We start from the raw sequence: 17,405 nt of genomic DNA, 5'->3' as shown, positions 1-17,405 counted from the left end.
TAATGTGATAAACCGATGATATAATCTAAATAGGAGATAACATGACTCAAATAAAATAATATATTAAAATAACATATGCTATTTTTGCACAAATGAAGCTCAAAATAAAATTCATGGTTGGGCCAGGACCAAACCCAAGAAAAAAGGAAATTCTATCCCACTTTGCACCGGGGCTTTATTTGTTGTGGGCCGGGTAGCTTCTCGAATATGGATATTACTTTTCTGGATTCAAAGTCTCAAACCTACCCGTGACCCGAATCTCCATTTGTCCATCTAGTCTTAGCTTTTCAGACTCACTTCACCATAGTTGTCTTGCCTCGCAAGAAGGGTTTTATTCAAGAAGACGAAGACGAGGCAAAACATCTCTCTCTCTCTCTCTCTTCCCTAATAAGGTGAGTTGTTTTCACTCGAACTCGTTACCCTTATTTAATTTAATTTTTTTTTATTGATTCACTCATTTTGTGATTCAAATGGGAATAAAGTTGTGATAAATTGGGATTTTCTTCTTTAGAAATCGTTTGTGTTTTGGGAGATTTTTAGATCAAATCGAAGATGTTTCTCACAAGGTCAGTACATTTTTTGAGTACGAATCTAGGGTTTATCTGGTTCTCATTGAGATCGTGGTTATGTATGTTTATTATCTCTCCGATCTAAAATTATTTTTGGGGATGTGATTGAAGGACTGAGTACGATAGAGGTGTCAATACCTTCTCTCCCGAAGGTCGATTGTTTCAGGTTGAATATGCCATCGAGGCCATTAAGGTAATATCTCTCTCTCTCTCTCTCTCTCGCTCTTTTTCTCTCTCTCTCTCTCTGTATATAATGTGTGTATGTGTTTATATATATATATATATACTTGATTGGATTGGGAATTAGATCGGGTTTGTTATTAATTATTATGATTATTTACAGCTGGGTTCGACAGCAATTGGGTTGAAGACTAAGGAAGGAGTTGTGCTTGCTGTTGAGAAGCGTATCACTTCACCGCTCCTGGTCTGTTTGCTTTCCTTTTTTCACAATACATAGGTTTGGGTTATGTCTTTTAGCTTGTGATTTATGTGAACACACTAATTGCAACATTACTATGTATGTATGTATTGTGCTTGTTATTGGTATTGTTTTTATCATGATGTGATGTTAATTCTGTATTATTTTTATCTGAATGAAATGTTGGAAACTCATTTGGGTTTGTAATTAAAGTGACTGAGAGAAGCTAATTGTGCATGTTATTCAAAGAACAAGATGTCACTATTATGAAGAGTTACAGTTTATAAAAAATAAAATAAAATATTATAAGGAGTTTATGTTATGTGAATATAATTGTACCCTCTTTACCTTAGATTAATTGCCTCTCCACTCTCTCTCCTAAATTATAACGAACCCCAATTTGATATGTAGTGTCAGTGCAATTGCATTATTATGTTTAATTAGTCCACATCAAGTGGTGGACTTTGAAGCTGGGTTTTGTTCTTCTTGTCGAAGTGGATGATTTTGTTTGATTGGGAGATTTGAAGTATTGGAACTCCATATGTTATTTACTGTAATGCAGGAGCCCAGCAGTGTGGAGAAAATTATGGAAATCGATGAGCATATTGGATGCGCAATGAGTGGGTTAACTGCTGATGCTCGCACTCTTGTTGAACATGCACGAGTTGAAACTCAAGTAATCATCACCATCATCAATATTTTTTCCTTTTTTCCAGTAGTTTGATAGTAATTAATTAATGATTTTTAATTTTGTTTCAATAGAATCATAGGTTCTCGTATGGTGAACCCATGACTGTTGAGTCTACTACGCAAGCTCTGTGTGATTTGGCCCTGCGATTTGGTGAAGGGGATGAAGAATCTATGGTTAGCTGCCTATCTTTATGATCCTAATAGTTACTTTTCTTGTTCATGATTTTTCAGTCTTACCTGGTTTGTGCTGCTATCATTTCCACAATTTATTTAACATCTCTTAGCATAATTTGACTTCCATTATGTATCGCTCTGGAAGCATCATTGGTTATCTAGGTGTCCTTGAAATTGAATTAGCAGTTTACTAGTATACTATGTTACATGTACCCTTCATAATAAATCAAATACCCGTGTCGGACAACTAACACTTGGACAAGGATGTGGGTTATGTATATGAGACATTCCATCGGACACTCCTTATATATTTGTATTTAACACTTTTATTATATATATATATATATTATTGTATAATTGTTATAAAATGAGTAGAATTCCGTTTCCTATTTCCTCCATTGGGTCATTTGGTAGGTATTATGCGTGCATGTTAAGGCTGGGTTTTTATGTCGAGGGAGTAGGCGGGTAGGCCAATTGCTTCAATTTAGTACAGTTGTGAATGTTGTTCTTATATCCCAACTACACTGGTTTGTCTTTGGCCTTTGTGCTCTTTGTTATGAGATCTAGGGCTGCTAACCAGCTAAGCCAAGTATTTGGTGTTTTGCTTGGCTCTGTAAATATCATTCAACATCATTGTAGTGTTATATACATTAAGAAAAGTTTGGCTTGGTTAAGGATATACAACAAATTAAATCTAGAAGGCTAAGAGTTATTTTCCTCATTTGAACTCTTGGATAATTCATAAGGTGGTCTTAATTCTATTCTACTTTATTCGATTGACTTGCTGTGAGTAATATGCGGTCATTTGTGTTAGGATTTAATGTCTCTTGCTAGGCATTTAGTGTTCATTGATAAAGAACATAAGCAGTTTATGTACAGCGGTTGTGCATTTGATTCTTTCTTTTCTTTTTTTCTTTTTTTTTGTAAGTATAAATGTGTGATTTCTTTGTGTTTTCTAATGTTTAATATCTTTTTTTTTTTTTTTTTTTTTGCAGTCTCGACCATTTGGAGTATCTCTTCTCATTGCTGGACATGATGAGAATGGACCTAGCTTGTAAGCACTAGTTTAGTTGTCTTGTATAGTTTATAGCATATTCAAATAAAACAATTAAAAAATAAAATTCAACAATATACAAATGATGATATCAACAAATTTTTAAATATATGTCACACAATGATCACAAATAAGAAGCATCCTAAACATGAATGAAGCATATCAAGAACTAGCAGAGGTGCAAACAATTTCTGAAAATAGTTTGCCAAGCAAGGTTTCTGTGTTGGTTTCTGTTTTTTCTGATTTCAAGAACAAAAAAGAAAAACCACACCAAATGCACCATCTTATAGAAGCTTCATTCATTAACATATAAATTTGAGTTTAAGCTGAGCTTGGTAAACCCATCCCCTTCAAAATTGCAATTGTATTTGGCTTGTTTGTCTCACAGGTGATCACTAACAAGCATATAACAATGCTGGTGTTGAGTCAAGCTCAAGTTAGCTTGTTTGTCGTTCAACTTAGAAACTTTCATCCTGCATAATGGAATTTTTGTTGCTTTCCACTGTTTACCATTAGTTTACTTAGTTAAAATTCAAATCATCTGTGTGTTTCATTAGTCCTCACTCCTTTCCTCAATCACTCATTATTTCTGTTATTCACAGATACTACACAGATCCGTCTGGCACGTGCTGGCAATGCAATGCTAAAGCTACCGGATCAGGTTCTGAAGGTGCTGACAGCTCTCTACAGGAGCAGTATAACAAGGTATTGTATAAGCCTTCATTACTTAGAAAAACTTGCATGTCGTTGGTTTGGAGCATGAATTTCTGAACTTGCCTACTTGTTACTTATTTTTTGTACATTTAACCTGAGATCATTGAATTACTGCAGTCATTCTAGTCTATCTATGCTAATGAGATTTTATTATTATTATTATTATTATTATTATTATTATTATTATTGTTTATTCCATATGTGTTGGGAAACAAAATGAAGGATTCAGGAGAGATTCGGATTAATTAGTTAAATTGCAACATTGGAAGGACTTTGTCAACTCCTCTTCATAATCATGAGTCAATCTAAACATGAAATAGGATGCACAATCTAAAAGGATTGATAATCCCATCTAATCCAGTCTGCTTCTATTAGTTGATTGTAGATTCAATATGGTTGTTCATTTGCAGGACATTACACTCAAAGAAGCAGAAACGATTGCTCTTTCCATCTTGAAGCAAGTTATGGAAGAAAAGGTTAGTTACTTCATTGTGGTTTGCATTCAGTTTTGTGACAATTTTTGTACCCCAAAAGTTTTACCACATTTTCTACCAAATGTCTCACATGGTCTCACATGGGTGAGGGCATGTGAGACATTTGGTACAACTTTTGGAATCTCTAGCATTTTTCATATTGTTCCCTATGGCTGCATTGTATATATTCTTAAATTGTACCCTATTTAATATATTATGATCAAGCTGTGTTACCCCGTTCTCAGGTGACCCCGAATAATGTTGACATTGCAAAGGTTGCTCCGACTTACCATCTGTACACCCCTGCTGAGGTGGAGGCTGTAATCAACCGCCTTTGAGAAATCCAATCAATATCTTGCAGCCATTGGTTGAAAATTTTAATTACAGTTAATTATGCATACATTTTAGATGACTTCGCTGGGATTATATTTTGTTATCTTCAAAAATTGGATATTAATCATGAAATTGTTTTTGGTGTGTTACTCAACTATGTACTCGGATGGATGTGATAACTTCTTTTAAGGTCATGAACTGAATGCTTCTGTTGGAATTTCTTGTCTGTTGAGTGCTATGCCTAGTCCCTAGAGGCTGGTTGCTTCTCGTGGGTGCTTGAACTCAATGTGACTCGGGTTGGATTTGACAAATTGCTTTCTTTGTAGATTATTTATTTATTTATTATTTGGAGAAAAAAAAAAATCTTTTCAATTTTTTTGGTTTTTAGTGAGAGAGTATCGTATTATTACCAGTGTTTTTGAGCTCTTGTTAACATAATTAAAGGGACTAGTGAAATTTTTTGAAGTATTTCGTAGTATGGAGAGAATATTTGTTTAACAATTTTGTTGACATTCTCGAGAAAAAAAAAAATTATGCAAATGTTTTTAGCGAAATGACTTTTTGAGTGTTGCGTTTTTTTTCAAGTTAAAAAGCTGCTTTGTAATTACGTAGTAATAAGAATGGCTTTAAAATAGCTATTTGTTTTTTTATTCTGTTTATTTAAATATTATATAGTAAAATTGAAATGCGGGCTTTTCTAGGTTTCCATATATGCTTTATTCATGTCGAAGATACTCAACTCTACCTTGTGGTTTCTTCAGTTCCTGCAGCCAAATGTGTTGAGCGTTTCATCCTAATTTTTTTTTTAAAAAAATTTCTGAAGACTTGGTTTGTTAAATTTTTATGTATTCATAACCCACAGATTTATCAAAGAATAAAGATTGAGAGTTTTACGCTGTGTTTGATTAGGAAATTTAGGGAGGGATTTGGAAAAGAAAATAGAAAAAGTTGGTAAAATGTGAATAAAATATGTATATATTTCACATAGTTTTACACATATTTTCTCTTTTCTTTTTCAAATTCTTCCTCAAATCCTCTGATCAAAAACACCATTAATATTGAAGCTTATGCTAGTGATGTTGTAAGGAGTAGAGTCTACATGTACTACATGTACTGTGATGTGTTCATCAAAATATCTGACTGTAATTTTTCTATAAAAAATTAGTTAATGTAACGTTTACATTTTCAGTTTATATTTACAAAAATTTTATAAATTGATTTTTGTTTATTTTTAAAAAAACATAAACTACAAACGCATTTGGTAATTGACAAAATGTATAAAAAATTTTAAAAATATAAAAAAGAGTGAGAAATGGCAAGTGGTGGCAAGTGGCGGCAGAAGACGGTGGTGGAAAGTGGTGACGGTGGGTGGTGGGTAGCTAGTGGTGGTGGGTGGTAGGTGGTGGCGTGTCGGTGGTGGTGGTGGTGGGTGGGTGACGGTGGCGGGTGCTGAGTGGGTGGTGGTGGTAGATGGGTGGTGGGTGGTGATGGTGGAAGAGTGAGTGACAGTGGCAAGTGGTAACGAGTGGGTAGTGGTGGTGGCGGCAGGTGGGTGGCGGATGGCAGGTGGTGGTGGGTGGTGGCGGGTCGGTGGTGGTGGTAGGTGGGTGACGGTGGCGGGTGCTGAGTGGTAGTGAGTGGGTGGTGGTGGCAGGTGGGTAGCAGATGGCGGGTGTTGGCGGGTGGTGATGGTGGGTGAGTGAGTGACAGTGGCGAGTGGTAACGAGTGGGTGGTGGTGGTGGTAGTGACAGGTGGGTGGCGGATGGCAGGTGGTGGTGATGGTGGGTGGGTGGGTGGCGGATGGCAAGTGGGTGGCGGGCGGTGGTGGTGGTGGGTGGGTGACGGTGGAGGGTGGTAGGTGGTAACGAGTGGGTAGTGGTGGCAGGTAGGTAGCGGGTGGGTGGTGGTGCATAGTGGTGGTGGATGGGTGGCAGGTGGCTAGTGGTGGTGGGTGGCAGGCGGCTGGTGGTGGTGGGTGTCTGGTGGTGGCAAGTGGTGGCTGGTGGTGGGTGGTGAATGGTGGTGGCAAGTAGGTAGCGGATAGTGGTGACGGGTGGTGGATGGTAATGGCGGGTGGTGGTTGGTGGCGGGTGGATGGCAGGTGGCGGCGAGTGGGTGGCAGGTGGCTGGTGGCAAGTAGGTGGTGAGTGGCGATGACAGGTGGTGGTGGGGAGTGGGTGGTGGCGGCGGAAGATGGTGGTGGAAAATAATGACGGATGGTGGCTAATATTGGGTGGTAAAAAAAAAAAAAACTCAACTCAAAATGAAAATACATTTTTTGTGTTTTCATTTTTTGACCAAATTCATAAACTGAGACCACTGATTTATAAATAAAAAATTTCACCAAACAAGTTTTTATTTAAATTTTTAAAATTTTTATAAATATAAATAAAAAACTGAAAACGTAAGTGTTACCAAACGGCACTTAAACTTCTTAAAATTTTAGCTTGGTGTGACAAGCAATGCATGATCAGTAGCATAACTCAATAATTCATTGCTTGTTTCGGTTGCTCTATATGACATTTTAAAATGGCCCCAGTTCTTTTTTTTATTTTTTTTAGAAAAGTTAAAACACAATTATATTAAAGGAAAAAGTAAACATCATACAAAATAAGAAAAACAAAAACAAAAACAAAAACTACTTGGGCATTCGCAGCTTTTACAACATCCCAGCTAGGATTCAAGGCTTCCAATAAATATCCAAAAAAAAGATCATGTGCAGTGCCTCTATAAGCAGTTCTTTTTTCAACATTCTCTGTAACAAAAACTGGAAAATTAAACCCCTGTGGTTGTAACAAGATGAGATCCTTTGCAGCTTGCAAACTTATTCAAGATATGAAAACTCAAAACAAGACTTAACCGTAAAATGCCCTCCCTGTTAAAGGTGAAAACTGGAAAGGAACAAGAAACATCCTTCAACACAAGGGGCAAGGTTGGATTTGGATCAATCAATCACGAAATTCATCAATGAATCCCTTGTGGAAGTCTGTCAGGCGGGTGACGATGGCTGGAATCTTATCCTCTTGAGGCAGTATTGTGCACCTAAAATGCCACGTTCCAGGAACCTTTGCGACAAAACATAACATCACAATCAATAATCATTATTGAGAAATACAGAGAAGGCCAATCAAAGTACAACAGACACCTAATATAAATACACGGAATAAGCGTAACACTAAATACTTGAGAGCAATTAAAGAAATACATTTACCCCATAGGGGGGTTTAAAGTGTAATTTACCCTAAAGAAATATATATTACTTGCCGGGAAAAAAAAAAAAAAACTCCAGAAAGATATTTTCGATGGTCAAATCTAAGGTCAGGATATTTTCAGATATTGGAATTTGGAAGAAATTCAACGCATACGACCATCTATTTGCTGACATTTGAATAGGGAAAATTGCAGTTCAATATGAATAATCAGATTTGAATGCTAACAGTAATGTGTGAATCAAAAAGCAATATTAGCAACAACACTCACCTGTTGAAAGCCAGAACCTGGGACAACAACAATTCCAGTGGCATTGAGGAGGCGTTGACAATAGAATGCATCTGGGGCTTTTTTTGCTGCTTCTGCTGCCTCTATTGCTTTCTTGGGCAGGTGAAGACGGGGGAAGAGATACATTGCTCCTTCTGCTTTGTTGCATGTTATACCCTCTAAGCTATTGAATACATCTTCCAATGTCTGTTTTACCAAAAAAATAAATATATACGGCGAAGACTAAGATAATTTCCAACTAAAGAACACATGATGAATTATACTGTTTTGGCAAAACAACCAAAAGTTCAATGTGAATTGAACATACCCAAATTGTTCGAGAAATATGCTCCTATTACTAGCATAAGAGATAATTTATGGATTTTCCTTCAGAAGCTTGACTGATATGCATTTACTATATTTCAAAATTCAATAAAACATTTCTTTCTACTATTTAATTAATTTCTCATTTTGAACCCAAACAATGAGATTGTTGATTTTAACCTACCTTTGCACGCCTTGCTAAAGATGAAAGGATACCATCTTTCTCTGCATAATAAGACTCGTAGGACTCGTCTCCAACCTGAAAACCATCCATATAATTTCATTTATCTAACAATGACACATACATAGAGGAAAAAATGGGTAGAAATAACTAGTTTTGTTCATACTAAGAGAATATAGTTATGCTTTCAATGAAACCTTAGAGCAGCTTGATAATGCACAATCAAGATCTTGTTCATGTACCTAAGGTCAACAAAACTAGCACTTAAAAATCAATCTGTATGCTGCAAATCCAAAAGTCTTAATCATACTACAGCAATGTTGACACAGGAAAGTTGAGCACCTGACAGAACAGGTGATCAAAGGAACTCAAGCTTAGCTGCACATGAGAACATGTTAGCAGTGGACTAGTGTTAAATAGGGATGGCAACAGGGCGGTGAAGGGGCAGGTTTGTAGTGCCCTGCCCCTGCCCCCCCTCCAAATCATATTGGGGGCGGGGCAAATTTTTTAACCTTAGAAATGTCGGTACTAATAAAAATGAGAGACGATATGGTATATTATGTATAATGATTTAAAAGTAGTAAGAGTTGAAAAAATGTAAGATAAGAAATACGTGAAAATAAGTGTTAAGGGTAATATAGTGTTTTAGTCTTAGTATATTAAAAAAAAAAATTATATATATATTTAACAAATATAATCAAGGCAGGGGAGGGATGGAATGGGGAGGGGCAGGAAAACCCATCCCCGCCTTGCTTCCTCCTTGAGGTGGGAGAAACCTGTATGGGCCCGGACCGGGATTGGGATCGAGGCCAGGGCAGAGTTGGGTTGGGCGAAATTGTCATCCCTAGTATTAAATCAGAAATCTTACCCGTTTCCTCTGGATTTTTCTGATTTTAAACAGATCTAACTGAATTCAATAAACTTGAAGTTTAGGCCCATTTAGTCATGACACTTTATGCAAAAATACTAATCTAGAGGGAAAACCTAACCTTGGGAGGGTTCATGACCAGGCTTGCAAGAATTTGACCAGAGATATTTGAACAAAGATTCACAGATGCTACTTTGTAGATTTGTTCCCTTATCTCAGGAGAAAAACCAGTGACCTCCATGTAACCTCCTCTTTTCCCACACTCCCCATAATACCCTGAAAGCAGCAAGAAAACATCAGCACATCAAATCTAAACTCAATATGTTCCATAATTCATATATTAATTTGATTTATGAATCCCACATACCTTTAGAGACTGACTGAAAAGATACTAATGAGATGTCTTTCTCACCATACCCCATAGACCGGGAGATTTTCTTGAATGAGTGAAACTTCTTGTCAGGAACATAAATATTTTCCTGGTATACCTGTATAAATTCAAAGCCATCAAAGCAAAGGTGAGTTTTAAGTTTTGCCAATAAATTGCCAAGTCTGAGGCTCCTAAGCACAACTTGAAGTTAAAAGGAACTAGTCAAATCTCCAAACACTGAAGAATCTACTCACTTCATCTGCCAGAAGAACAAGACCTTCTTCCTTGCAGAATTTTGCAATGTCGCGCTGGTTGTCCTCAGCAAGAACCTGTAGGTACAGATTACCAAGACTATGAAACATGACAAGGTCACAGGACTCATAACTCATAACACCCAATAATTGCCCCCATCCAATCACCCTCAGATCATTGAATTAAAATGCAAGTTATATTTGTGATTTTACTTAATCTTCCAGAATCTGACTGTTGCTTTACCTGTCCTGTTGGATTGCCTGGATTTATTACAACCAGGGCCCTAACAGTGATGCCCTTGGACTTGGCAGCTTCCAATTGTTTCTTAACCTCAGAAATCTCCAATCCCCACCCTGTTGCTTCATCAAGATAGTAAGGAACCTGCAAAAAAACAGCTTATAATTCAAAGTCAAATACTCTCGTGGGCAATGAAAACCCACAAGACAACGACTTATTTGACCTAAATTTTGGTTTTATATTGCATGAACATACAAGAGTGCCACCATGGAGGGCAATTGAAGCAGAGTACAGAGGGTACTGAGGAATGGGACATAGAATCCCATCCTCCTCCGATTTTATCAGTAACTGCATCATCATATGGACCTGACATGAGAGTAAAAATCTGTTACCCATTCTTGAGATTCGAGTGCCGCCAGTTCTGAAAAGTTATGAAGTATGCAGACAGAAGGGAGTGACATTAAAGTTTACCGCTGGACTTGCACCATCTGTCAAGAAAATATCATTAGGATCAGCTGGAAAACCATCTCGTTCTTCAATGCCAGCAGCAATTGTATCCCTTAAACCCTTGATTCCCTGTGAATATACATGTATACACAAAACATTGCATACAACATAAATACACGAGCAATGTACTAGCTCAAATTTTCCATGTTCACAGGAGAGGACATGGTAACCTGGCTGTGACTATATGCACCAGTTGCCCTCCCAGGAATTTGCTCCAGGATCTGCCAAGCTCGCTCTATGGAATCCGCACTAGCAAAAGGAAGAAAAGGAATAAGAACTTAACTGATTATCAACAGAATCCAAAACCAGTTTCACTACACTGCAAGGCTTAGGTGATATACATAGGATGCTCTTTGTTCCTGAATGACTCAATTTTCCTCCTTTTCTCTCTCCTTGGCACTTTTTAAATACATCATTACATCACTAATTTTTTGAGAAACCATGGTGTGTTGAACTCCCTGCTGTTGGGTATAGAAGCCTCCACTGAATACTGAATACTATCCGCTCAAAAGAGAACACTACAGAATTTTTATTTATGTTATGGGTGGAGAAACATAAATGGCAAGATTAATCAATATCTCCATAGGAAACTTAAATTGACATTTCAAATTCCCATTTACTTTAAATTTCAAACAATTAGAAGTTCACCACATTATGAGTTCATTTTTAAAATTTTCAGAACTACTGCAGTCCTAGGGTTACATAAACCTTAGAAAATTATGTGAGATACTTAGCACTAACAATCAATTAGCAGGCAAATATCCAAACAAGGGACAAGGAAATCCAGCAGAGGTAATATACAAGTTACACCACTAGCAAACTGATGTCAAGAGGTCTCAATTGGAGATGGAATTGCATGTGTTTATGAGTTAGATGAGATTTTAACTGCGAAAACAGCAAAATTTTCCAGCAGTGTGAATCAAAATCAACAATGTACAAAGCACATAACCAAGTATAAGTTTCCATACCTAAATAAACCCTGTGTTTCACTTTTGTCCAATATCGCTGGATGGTCACACAGTGCAAGAACCTAACATAAGGATGGTAATGATCAAATATTGCTTGAGCTGACGTTGATATAATACTTTATAGGACAAAGTTACAGCAAACAAACCTCCCGGAAAAAAGTAATTGGCTGCTGGCCAAGAGATTGAGGATTTCCAATGTTGCAGTAAAGTATCTGTCACAATAAGGGGAAAATAAGTGCAGAAGCAGAAAACCTCTTCGTAAATCGTGCTTTGAAGACTTGTAATTCTTGCATGAGGTAGCAACACTAAATAAGAGAAGAAGCTTTCTACAAAGAGATTCATTGTTTTACTTTTCACACAGAAACATTACTTAAAGAAGTGAGCAATAAAATCCAATCAGCAAAATCTCTGAATTAGTCAAAGTGAGGTTGATGGAATGGAATCCTAGGTTCATTCAATGTTTTATCTTGTGTGTAACATTGAAATTAGGTTTTTCAATTAGTTACATGAAAAGAGGTCATAAAACAGTTCACAAAGGATTATGGTCACCGAGTCATTAGTGAATTGAGTCAAGAAACATAACAACACCTAGATGAATACCAAGATGCATTTTAAGTAGGCCTAAAATGCATTTGCAGTATGCATTTGTAAGGAAAAATATATGCAAGTACAATATATTAAGAAATAAACAAATAAAAGGTACCTCATCAAACGGATGAGCACCTGGACTTGTTTGTAATTCATGCTGCAATTGCTGCAACAAAAAAAAAAAAACACAAACAATTCTCAAAGAGATAAGTAGATTGTAGAAATTAAAAGAATTAGAACCAGCACATTCAAATAGTTATCTTGCTTAACCAAATTGCCAATTTACAAGTTTATTTACTTTCATGATAATTCTTCAAGGGGCCAAGCTCTGTGAGAGAACATGTCAGTCATCAAATAGAATTACAATCCACAAAAAATAATTTTGCATACTTTAGTTTAGGTAATGCTCATAGAGCAACTGCAAAGTATGCAATGGGCATAAATAGGCCTAAATTCCATGAATTTGGCAGGGAATATCGTGACACATCTTCAAGAATTAGTCTGTTTTCTTCCTTTCACCTCACATTCCATTCTTCTTGATTAAAATAAATTTTCCTCAGTTTAACACAAAATTCAGGTTTTTTTTTTTTTTTGGGATAGCCATTCTACCATTGCAATGCTATGCATCTCTCTATCAAATGTTGAAATTTTAATTAATATCTCATCGAAGAGCATAGCACAAATCTCAATGTTACCTGGGCCAGGGTAACAATTTCACCACGGACAGCATACTCACATTTCAGAACCTGGCAGAATAGAAAACTTGGAGGTTAAAATGAGGACCAACATGTAAATCCAGAAGAAAATCTACAAGTGAAAAATGCAAAGACAAGCAGATATCTCATTTCTTATTCATCAAGCTTAAAAATATACACTAGGATGTTTAAGGCATTATTATTATGGTTGAGTTTCCAAAAAATTATCAAAAACAAAAAAATTGTAGTTATGACTATTAACACGACTTAAATTTAATTCAACAAATTATTGACTCTATCACTTGGGAACTACATATTTTAGCCAAAAAGTCACTGTAAAAAAATAAACTGATAGAGAGAGAGCATAAATTGTGTATATATTATGATTGATATATTGATTGATTTATTACAAGATTGATTAATTACAATTCCTATACAATCTATATATAGAAGAAAATGTGGTAGTAGGTGTAGTGGAGGTGATAGTGGGTTAGGTGAAGTGGAGTGTGTGGTGAAGTGGAGGTAGGTGAAGTGGAGTGTGTAGTGGAGTAGGTGAAGGTAAAGATGGGAAATTCTAACAGCCCCCCGCAAACTCAAGGAGGAGAGAAACTAACCAACTTGAGTTTGGAGAGAGTAACAAAACAAGAAAATACATAAAAATAAAAAAGGATAGGAGACACTGTATGGTCGTGTCAGACCGTTGGTGAAGACACTGTATGGGGTGTCATAACGTTGTAGAGGACACTGTATGGTGGTGTCAGATCGATGTAGAAGACAGTTTATGGGGTCATGTCGGACCGTTGTAGAAGGCAGTTTATGGGGTCATGTCGGACCGTTGTAGAAGACAGTTTATGGGGTCATGTCGGACCATTGTAGAAGACAGTTTATGGGGTCATGTCGGACCGTTGTAGAAGACAATGTTGTGACAGTTTACGGAGTCTTGCTGGACCCTTGTAGAAACTAACCGGAATCAATGTCGGGACAGTTTACAGAGTCTTGTCGGACCCTTGTAGAAGACAGTTTATGGGGTCATGTCGGACCGTTGTAGAAGACAATGTTGTGACAGTTTACGGAGTCTTGCTGGACCCTTGTAGAAACTAACCGGAATCAATGTCGGGACAGTTTACAGAGTCTTGTCGGACCCTTGTAGAAACTAACCGGAATCTATGTCGGGACAGTTTACAGAGTCTTGTCGGACCCATAAAGGAGCTAACCGGAATCAATGTCGGGACAGTTTACAGAGTCTTGTCGGACCCCTGAAAAAGTTGCACCCTCAAAAGGTGTGCCCAAAGTTGTCAAAAAGTGTGCCATCAAAAGGCGTGTCCATTTTATCAAAAGATGTGCCATGAAAAGGCGTGCCAGTGTGTCGGGCGGCAAGAGGCGCGCGATGCGCGTGGCTGCCTCGGCTATTTAACCATGACAGAGCTTGAGGCCGAGGCAGAAGCAAAAAAACTGCGAAATCCTCTGTAAAACTCTTCGTTGTGCTGAGAGAGAGAGGCTGTAACACTGTTGTGCTGAGAGAGAAACTCTGTAATACGCTGTAACACTCTGTTGCCCAGAAAAATGGCCTCGTCCTCGTCTTCCCGTGGACTGCTCACCCTCTTTCCCGACCTCAACGAGTCAACGAGAGAGAGAACTGGTGCGGTGGCACTGGAACCTCAACCAAACACCGCTGGGTATACTCCGTTGAACTTTCCGATGCGGTCTGTGGAGCAAAGAATGGCAGTGCTGTCGGATGTGGAGGCCAATCAGTATACTTTGAAGGTATGTGTGGAAAGCATGACGGCGGTCACAAACCTGTCGAACCGGCTGCAGAGTAGGACAAATGAGGTGCAGCAGTTAAACTCCCAACTGGCTCTGCTCCAACGCATGTATAAGGATGCGCGAGCAGAGATAAGTGTGCTGAAGGCGGAAAATAAGGAACTGAAGCGGAAGGCCACCGTGATGTTCCGATTTGGAGGTCCGCCATATGCTGTAGTGGAGGAGCAGGGAGGAGGCAACTTGCTTGGTGGTCTAGGAAGCACGGAGGCAACACCGTCAAGGACCGCCCAAGACGGAGGCAAGAAGAAGAGACCGGCGGCAGAGTAGAGAAGAAAAATCCCACTGTTTCGATTTGTGTTGTTGTTGTTGTTTTTTTTTTTTTTTTTTTTTTTTTAATGTAAAAAGTGTGATCGGGGTTGATCCCCTGATATGAATAAAATGACAAAAATAACAAATCATCTTGTTTTTTCACAATAATAAGAAAATTACAAGCTAGGAGAACAAAAAATAATAATAATAATAATAATAACAAATGTAATCATGCTCCTGAGAAAGTTCAGCCTGCTAAGCCTTGTTTTTATTTGATTTGATTTGATTTTATGGTATTGATTCACGTGGGTTGCGTGGCCCATGGTTGGTGAAAACCTGTAATGGGTTGGAATGGAATTTTTTTTTTTTTTTTTTTTTTTGTAAGAATAATAATAATAATAATATAAGCATGTGCCCTGTGGAGCAGCTGCAGATAAAGAAAAAGTGAAGATAAAATAAAATAAATAAAGGTAAAGTGGGGGGTATTATTTTATGAGAGAGTGAGAGGAAGTGATAATAAAAATAATGTATGGATCTGTGTATGATAGGAGAGAGAGATAAGTTTGATCATGTTCCAGACCGGAAAAGAAAGGACAGCTGTTGCAGCAGGAGGGAAAACAAGGCGTAGTCCATCCATGGGGTGCTTATGATGACAACCATGAAGAAGATAATGGAATGTGTTTCCCCAATAGCTTTTTGTTTTGATGTGAAAAAGGAAGCGATGCAAACTGTATTCCATCAATGTCCATATAAAAATACCAAGGATCACCATCAATACTATATGAGGAAGTGTGAGGCCCTTCCGAACAGACATGGAGATGCACCAGCAGACAACTGGCAGCCAGATTAGAGGAATTACCCACCACTCATTTTTGGTCAAAAAACTGCCAAAAATCACTTTCAAAAAATCGAGGACCTTCCCTGCTAGCAATAGGCTGGTGAACCCACTCCTGGTAATCCTCTCCAAGGTGGCCAACCTGGAAGACGAGAGGTTTATTCAAATCCACTGTGAAGCCTTGTGCAACCATCTTGGCACCCTTTTATATACCCAAGAGAATGTTGGTACCGATCTGTGATTGCAAAGACGGACTTTCTCTCTCTAGAAACCCAGGCCAAATATTTGGGGGGCTCCTTGTTTTCTGCTGGGAGGAAGTGATTAGTGGGAGAACATGGCCTTGTCATTTCGCCGGCGAACATCCATTTTTAGCCGGAATCCGGCCGGCGAGGAAGAGAAGGATTTAGGCAGTGATGGGAAGGTATGTGTAGAAAAATAAGCTGAATAGGTTGAGGTCCGGCGGGCGGCTAAGGCGAGGTTGCCGCCCGCCGGGGAAGTGAAAAAATATTAGGTTCTACACCTGCTCTGATACCATGTAAAAAAATAAACTGATAGAGAGAGAGCATAAATTGTGTATATATTATGATTGATATATTGATTGATTTATTACAAGATTGATTAATTACAATTCCTATACAATCTATATATAGAAGAAAATGTGGTAGTAGGTGTAGTGGAGGTGATAGTGGGTTAGGTGAAGTGGAGTGTGTGGTGAAGTGGAGGTAGGTGAAGTGGAGTGTGTAGTGGAGTAGGTGAAGGTAAAGATGGGAAATTCTAACAGCCCCCCGCAAACTCAAGGAGGAGAGAAACTAACCAACTTGAGTTTGGAGAGAGTAACAAAACAAGAAAATACATAAAAATAAAAAAGGATAGGAGACACTGTATGGTCGTGTCAGACCGTTGGTGAAGACACTGTATGGGGTGTCATAACGTTGTAGAGGACACTGTATGGTGGTGTCAGATCGATGTAGAAGACAGTTTATGGGGTCATGTCGGACCGTTGTAGAAGGCAGTTTATGGGGTCATGTCGGACCGTTGTAGAAGACAGTTTATGGGGTCATGTCGGACCATTGTAGAAGACAGTTTATGGGGTCATGTCGGACCGTTGTAGAAGACAATGTTGTGACAGTTTACGGAGTCTTGCTGGACCCTTGTAGAAACTAACCGGAATCAATGTCGGGACAGTTTACAGAGTCTTGTCGGACCCTTGTAGAAGACAGTTTATGGGGTCATGTCGGACCGTTGTAGAAGACAATGTTGTGACAGTTTACGGAGTCTTGCTGGACCCTTGTAGAAACTAACCGGAATCAATGTCGGGACAGTTTACAGAGTCTTGTCGGACCCTTGTAGAAACTAACCGGAATCTATGTCGGGACAGTTTACAGAGTCTTGTCGGACCCATAAAGGAGCTAACCGGAATCAATGTCGGGACAGTTTACAGAGTCTTGTCGGACCCCTGAAAAAGTTGCACCCTCAAAAGGTGTGCCCAAAGTTGTCAAAAAGTGTGCCATCAAAAGGCGTGTCCATTTTATCAAAAGATGTGCCATGAAAAGGCGTGCCAGTGTGTCGGGCGGCAAGAGGCGCGCGATGCGCGTGGCTGCCTCGGC

At 38.4% G+C, this 17,405-nt stretch overlaps 2 protein-coding genes and 1 pseudogene across 4 annotated transcripts in view; 1 reads left to right on the top strand and 2 right to left on the bottom strand.

The window, feature by feature from the left end:
- Nucleotides 1-101: 101 nt before the first annotated feature.
- PAE2 (20S proteasome alpha subunit E2) lies at nt 102-4,642 on the top strand. The gene is made up of 10 exons (XM_028267766.2): nt 102-392; nt 512-566; nt 681-762; nt 913-993; nt 1,550-1,663; nt 1,750-1,851; nt 2,847-2,905; nt 3,508-3,610; nt 4,030-4,095; nt 4,338-4,642. The coding sequence occupies exons 2-10, from the start codon at nt 553-555 to the stop codon at nt 4,428-4,430; spliced, it is 714 nt and encodes a 237-aa protein (XP_028123567.1). The 5' UTR covers nt 102-392; nt 512-552; the 3' UTR covers nt 4,431-4,642.
- A 2,441-nt stretch (nt 4,643-7,083) lies between these two features.
- Nucleotides 7,084-17,405, bottom strand: part of ALAAT2 (alanine aminotransferase 2) — a 14,632-nt gene continuing 4,310 nt past the window's right edge. Inside the window, exons 2-16 of one of the 2 annotated variants that reach the window (XM_028267768.2) lie at nt 12,894-12,944; nt 12,314-12,364; nt 11,757-11,822; nt 11,611-11,672; nt 10,813-10,891; nt 10,607-10,711; nt 10,391-10,501; nt 10,142-10,279; nt 9,901-9,975; nt 9,644-9,764; nt 9,398-9,552; nt 8,606-8,650; nt 8,412-8,486; nt 7,907-8,110; nt 7,084-7,491 (exon numbers count right to left, since the gene is read on the bottom strand). In XM_028267768.2, coding sequence (XP_028123569.2) covers nt 7,375-7,491; nt 7,907-8,110; nt 8,412-8,486; nt 8,606-8,650; nt 9,398-9,552; nt 9,644-9,764; nt 9,901-9,975; nt 10,142-10,279; nt 10,391-10,501; nt 10,607-10,711; nt 10,813-10,891; nt 11,611-11,672; nt 11,757-11,822; nt 12,314-12,364; nt 12,894-12,944 — 1,455 coding nt within the window. In that variant the 3' untranslated portion in view covers nt 7,084-7,374. The remainder of the gene's footprint in view (nt 7,492-7,906; nt 8,111-8,411; nt 8,487-8,605; nt 8,651-9,397; nt 9,553-9,643; nt 9,765-9,900; nt 9,976-10,141; nt 10,280-10,390; nt 10,502-10,606; nt 10,712-10,812; nt 10,892-11,610; nt 11,673-11,756; nt 11,823-12,313; nt 12,365-12,893; nt 12,945-17,405) is intronic. The other variant, XM_028267769.2, reaches the window with a different exon arrangement.
- LOC145813421 (dihydroceramide fatty acyl 2-hydroxylase FAH1 pseudogene) lies at nt 14,099-16,133 on the bottom strand (annotated as a pseudogene). Its single transcript, XR_014356460.1, has one exon. The product of XR_014356460.1 is annotated as a dihydroceramide fatty acyl 2-hydroxylase FAH1 pseudogene (transcript).

Source organism: Camellia sinensis, chromosome 15 (assembly GCF_055761805.1).
Source record: "Camellia sinensis isolate YWXY chromosome 15, ASM5576180v1, whole genome shotgun sequence".
NCBI lineage: Eukaryota > Viridiplantae > Streptophyta > Magnoliopsida > Ericales > Theaceae > Camellia > Camellia sinensis.
This window is presented reverse-complemented; position numbering and strand designations above follow the sequence as displayed.

Excerpts from the sequence above, each read along its gene's own strand:
- PAE2 (XM_028267766.2), top strand. Across the intron at positions 994-1,549 it reads GTATCACTTCACCGCTCCTG|GAGCCCAGCAGTGTGGAGAA; the intron begins GTCTGTTTGCTT and ends ACTGTAATGCAG. Across the intron at positions 1,664-1,749 it reads ATGCACGAGTTGAAACTCAA|AATCATAGGTTCTCGTATGG; the intron begins GTAATCATCACC and ends TTGTTTCAATAG.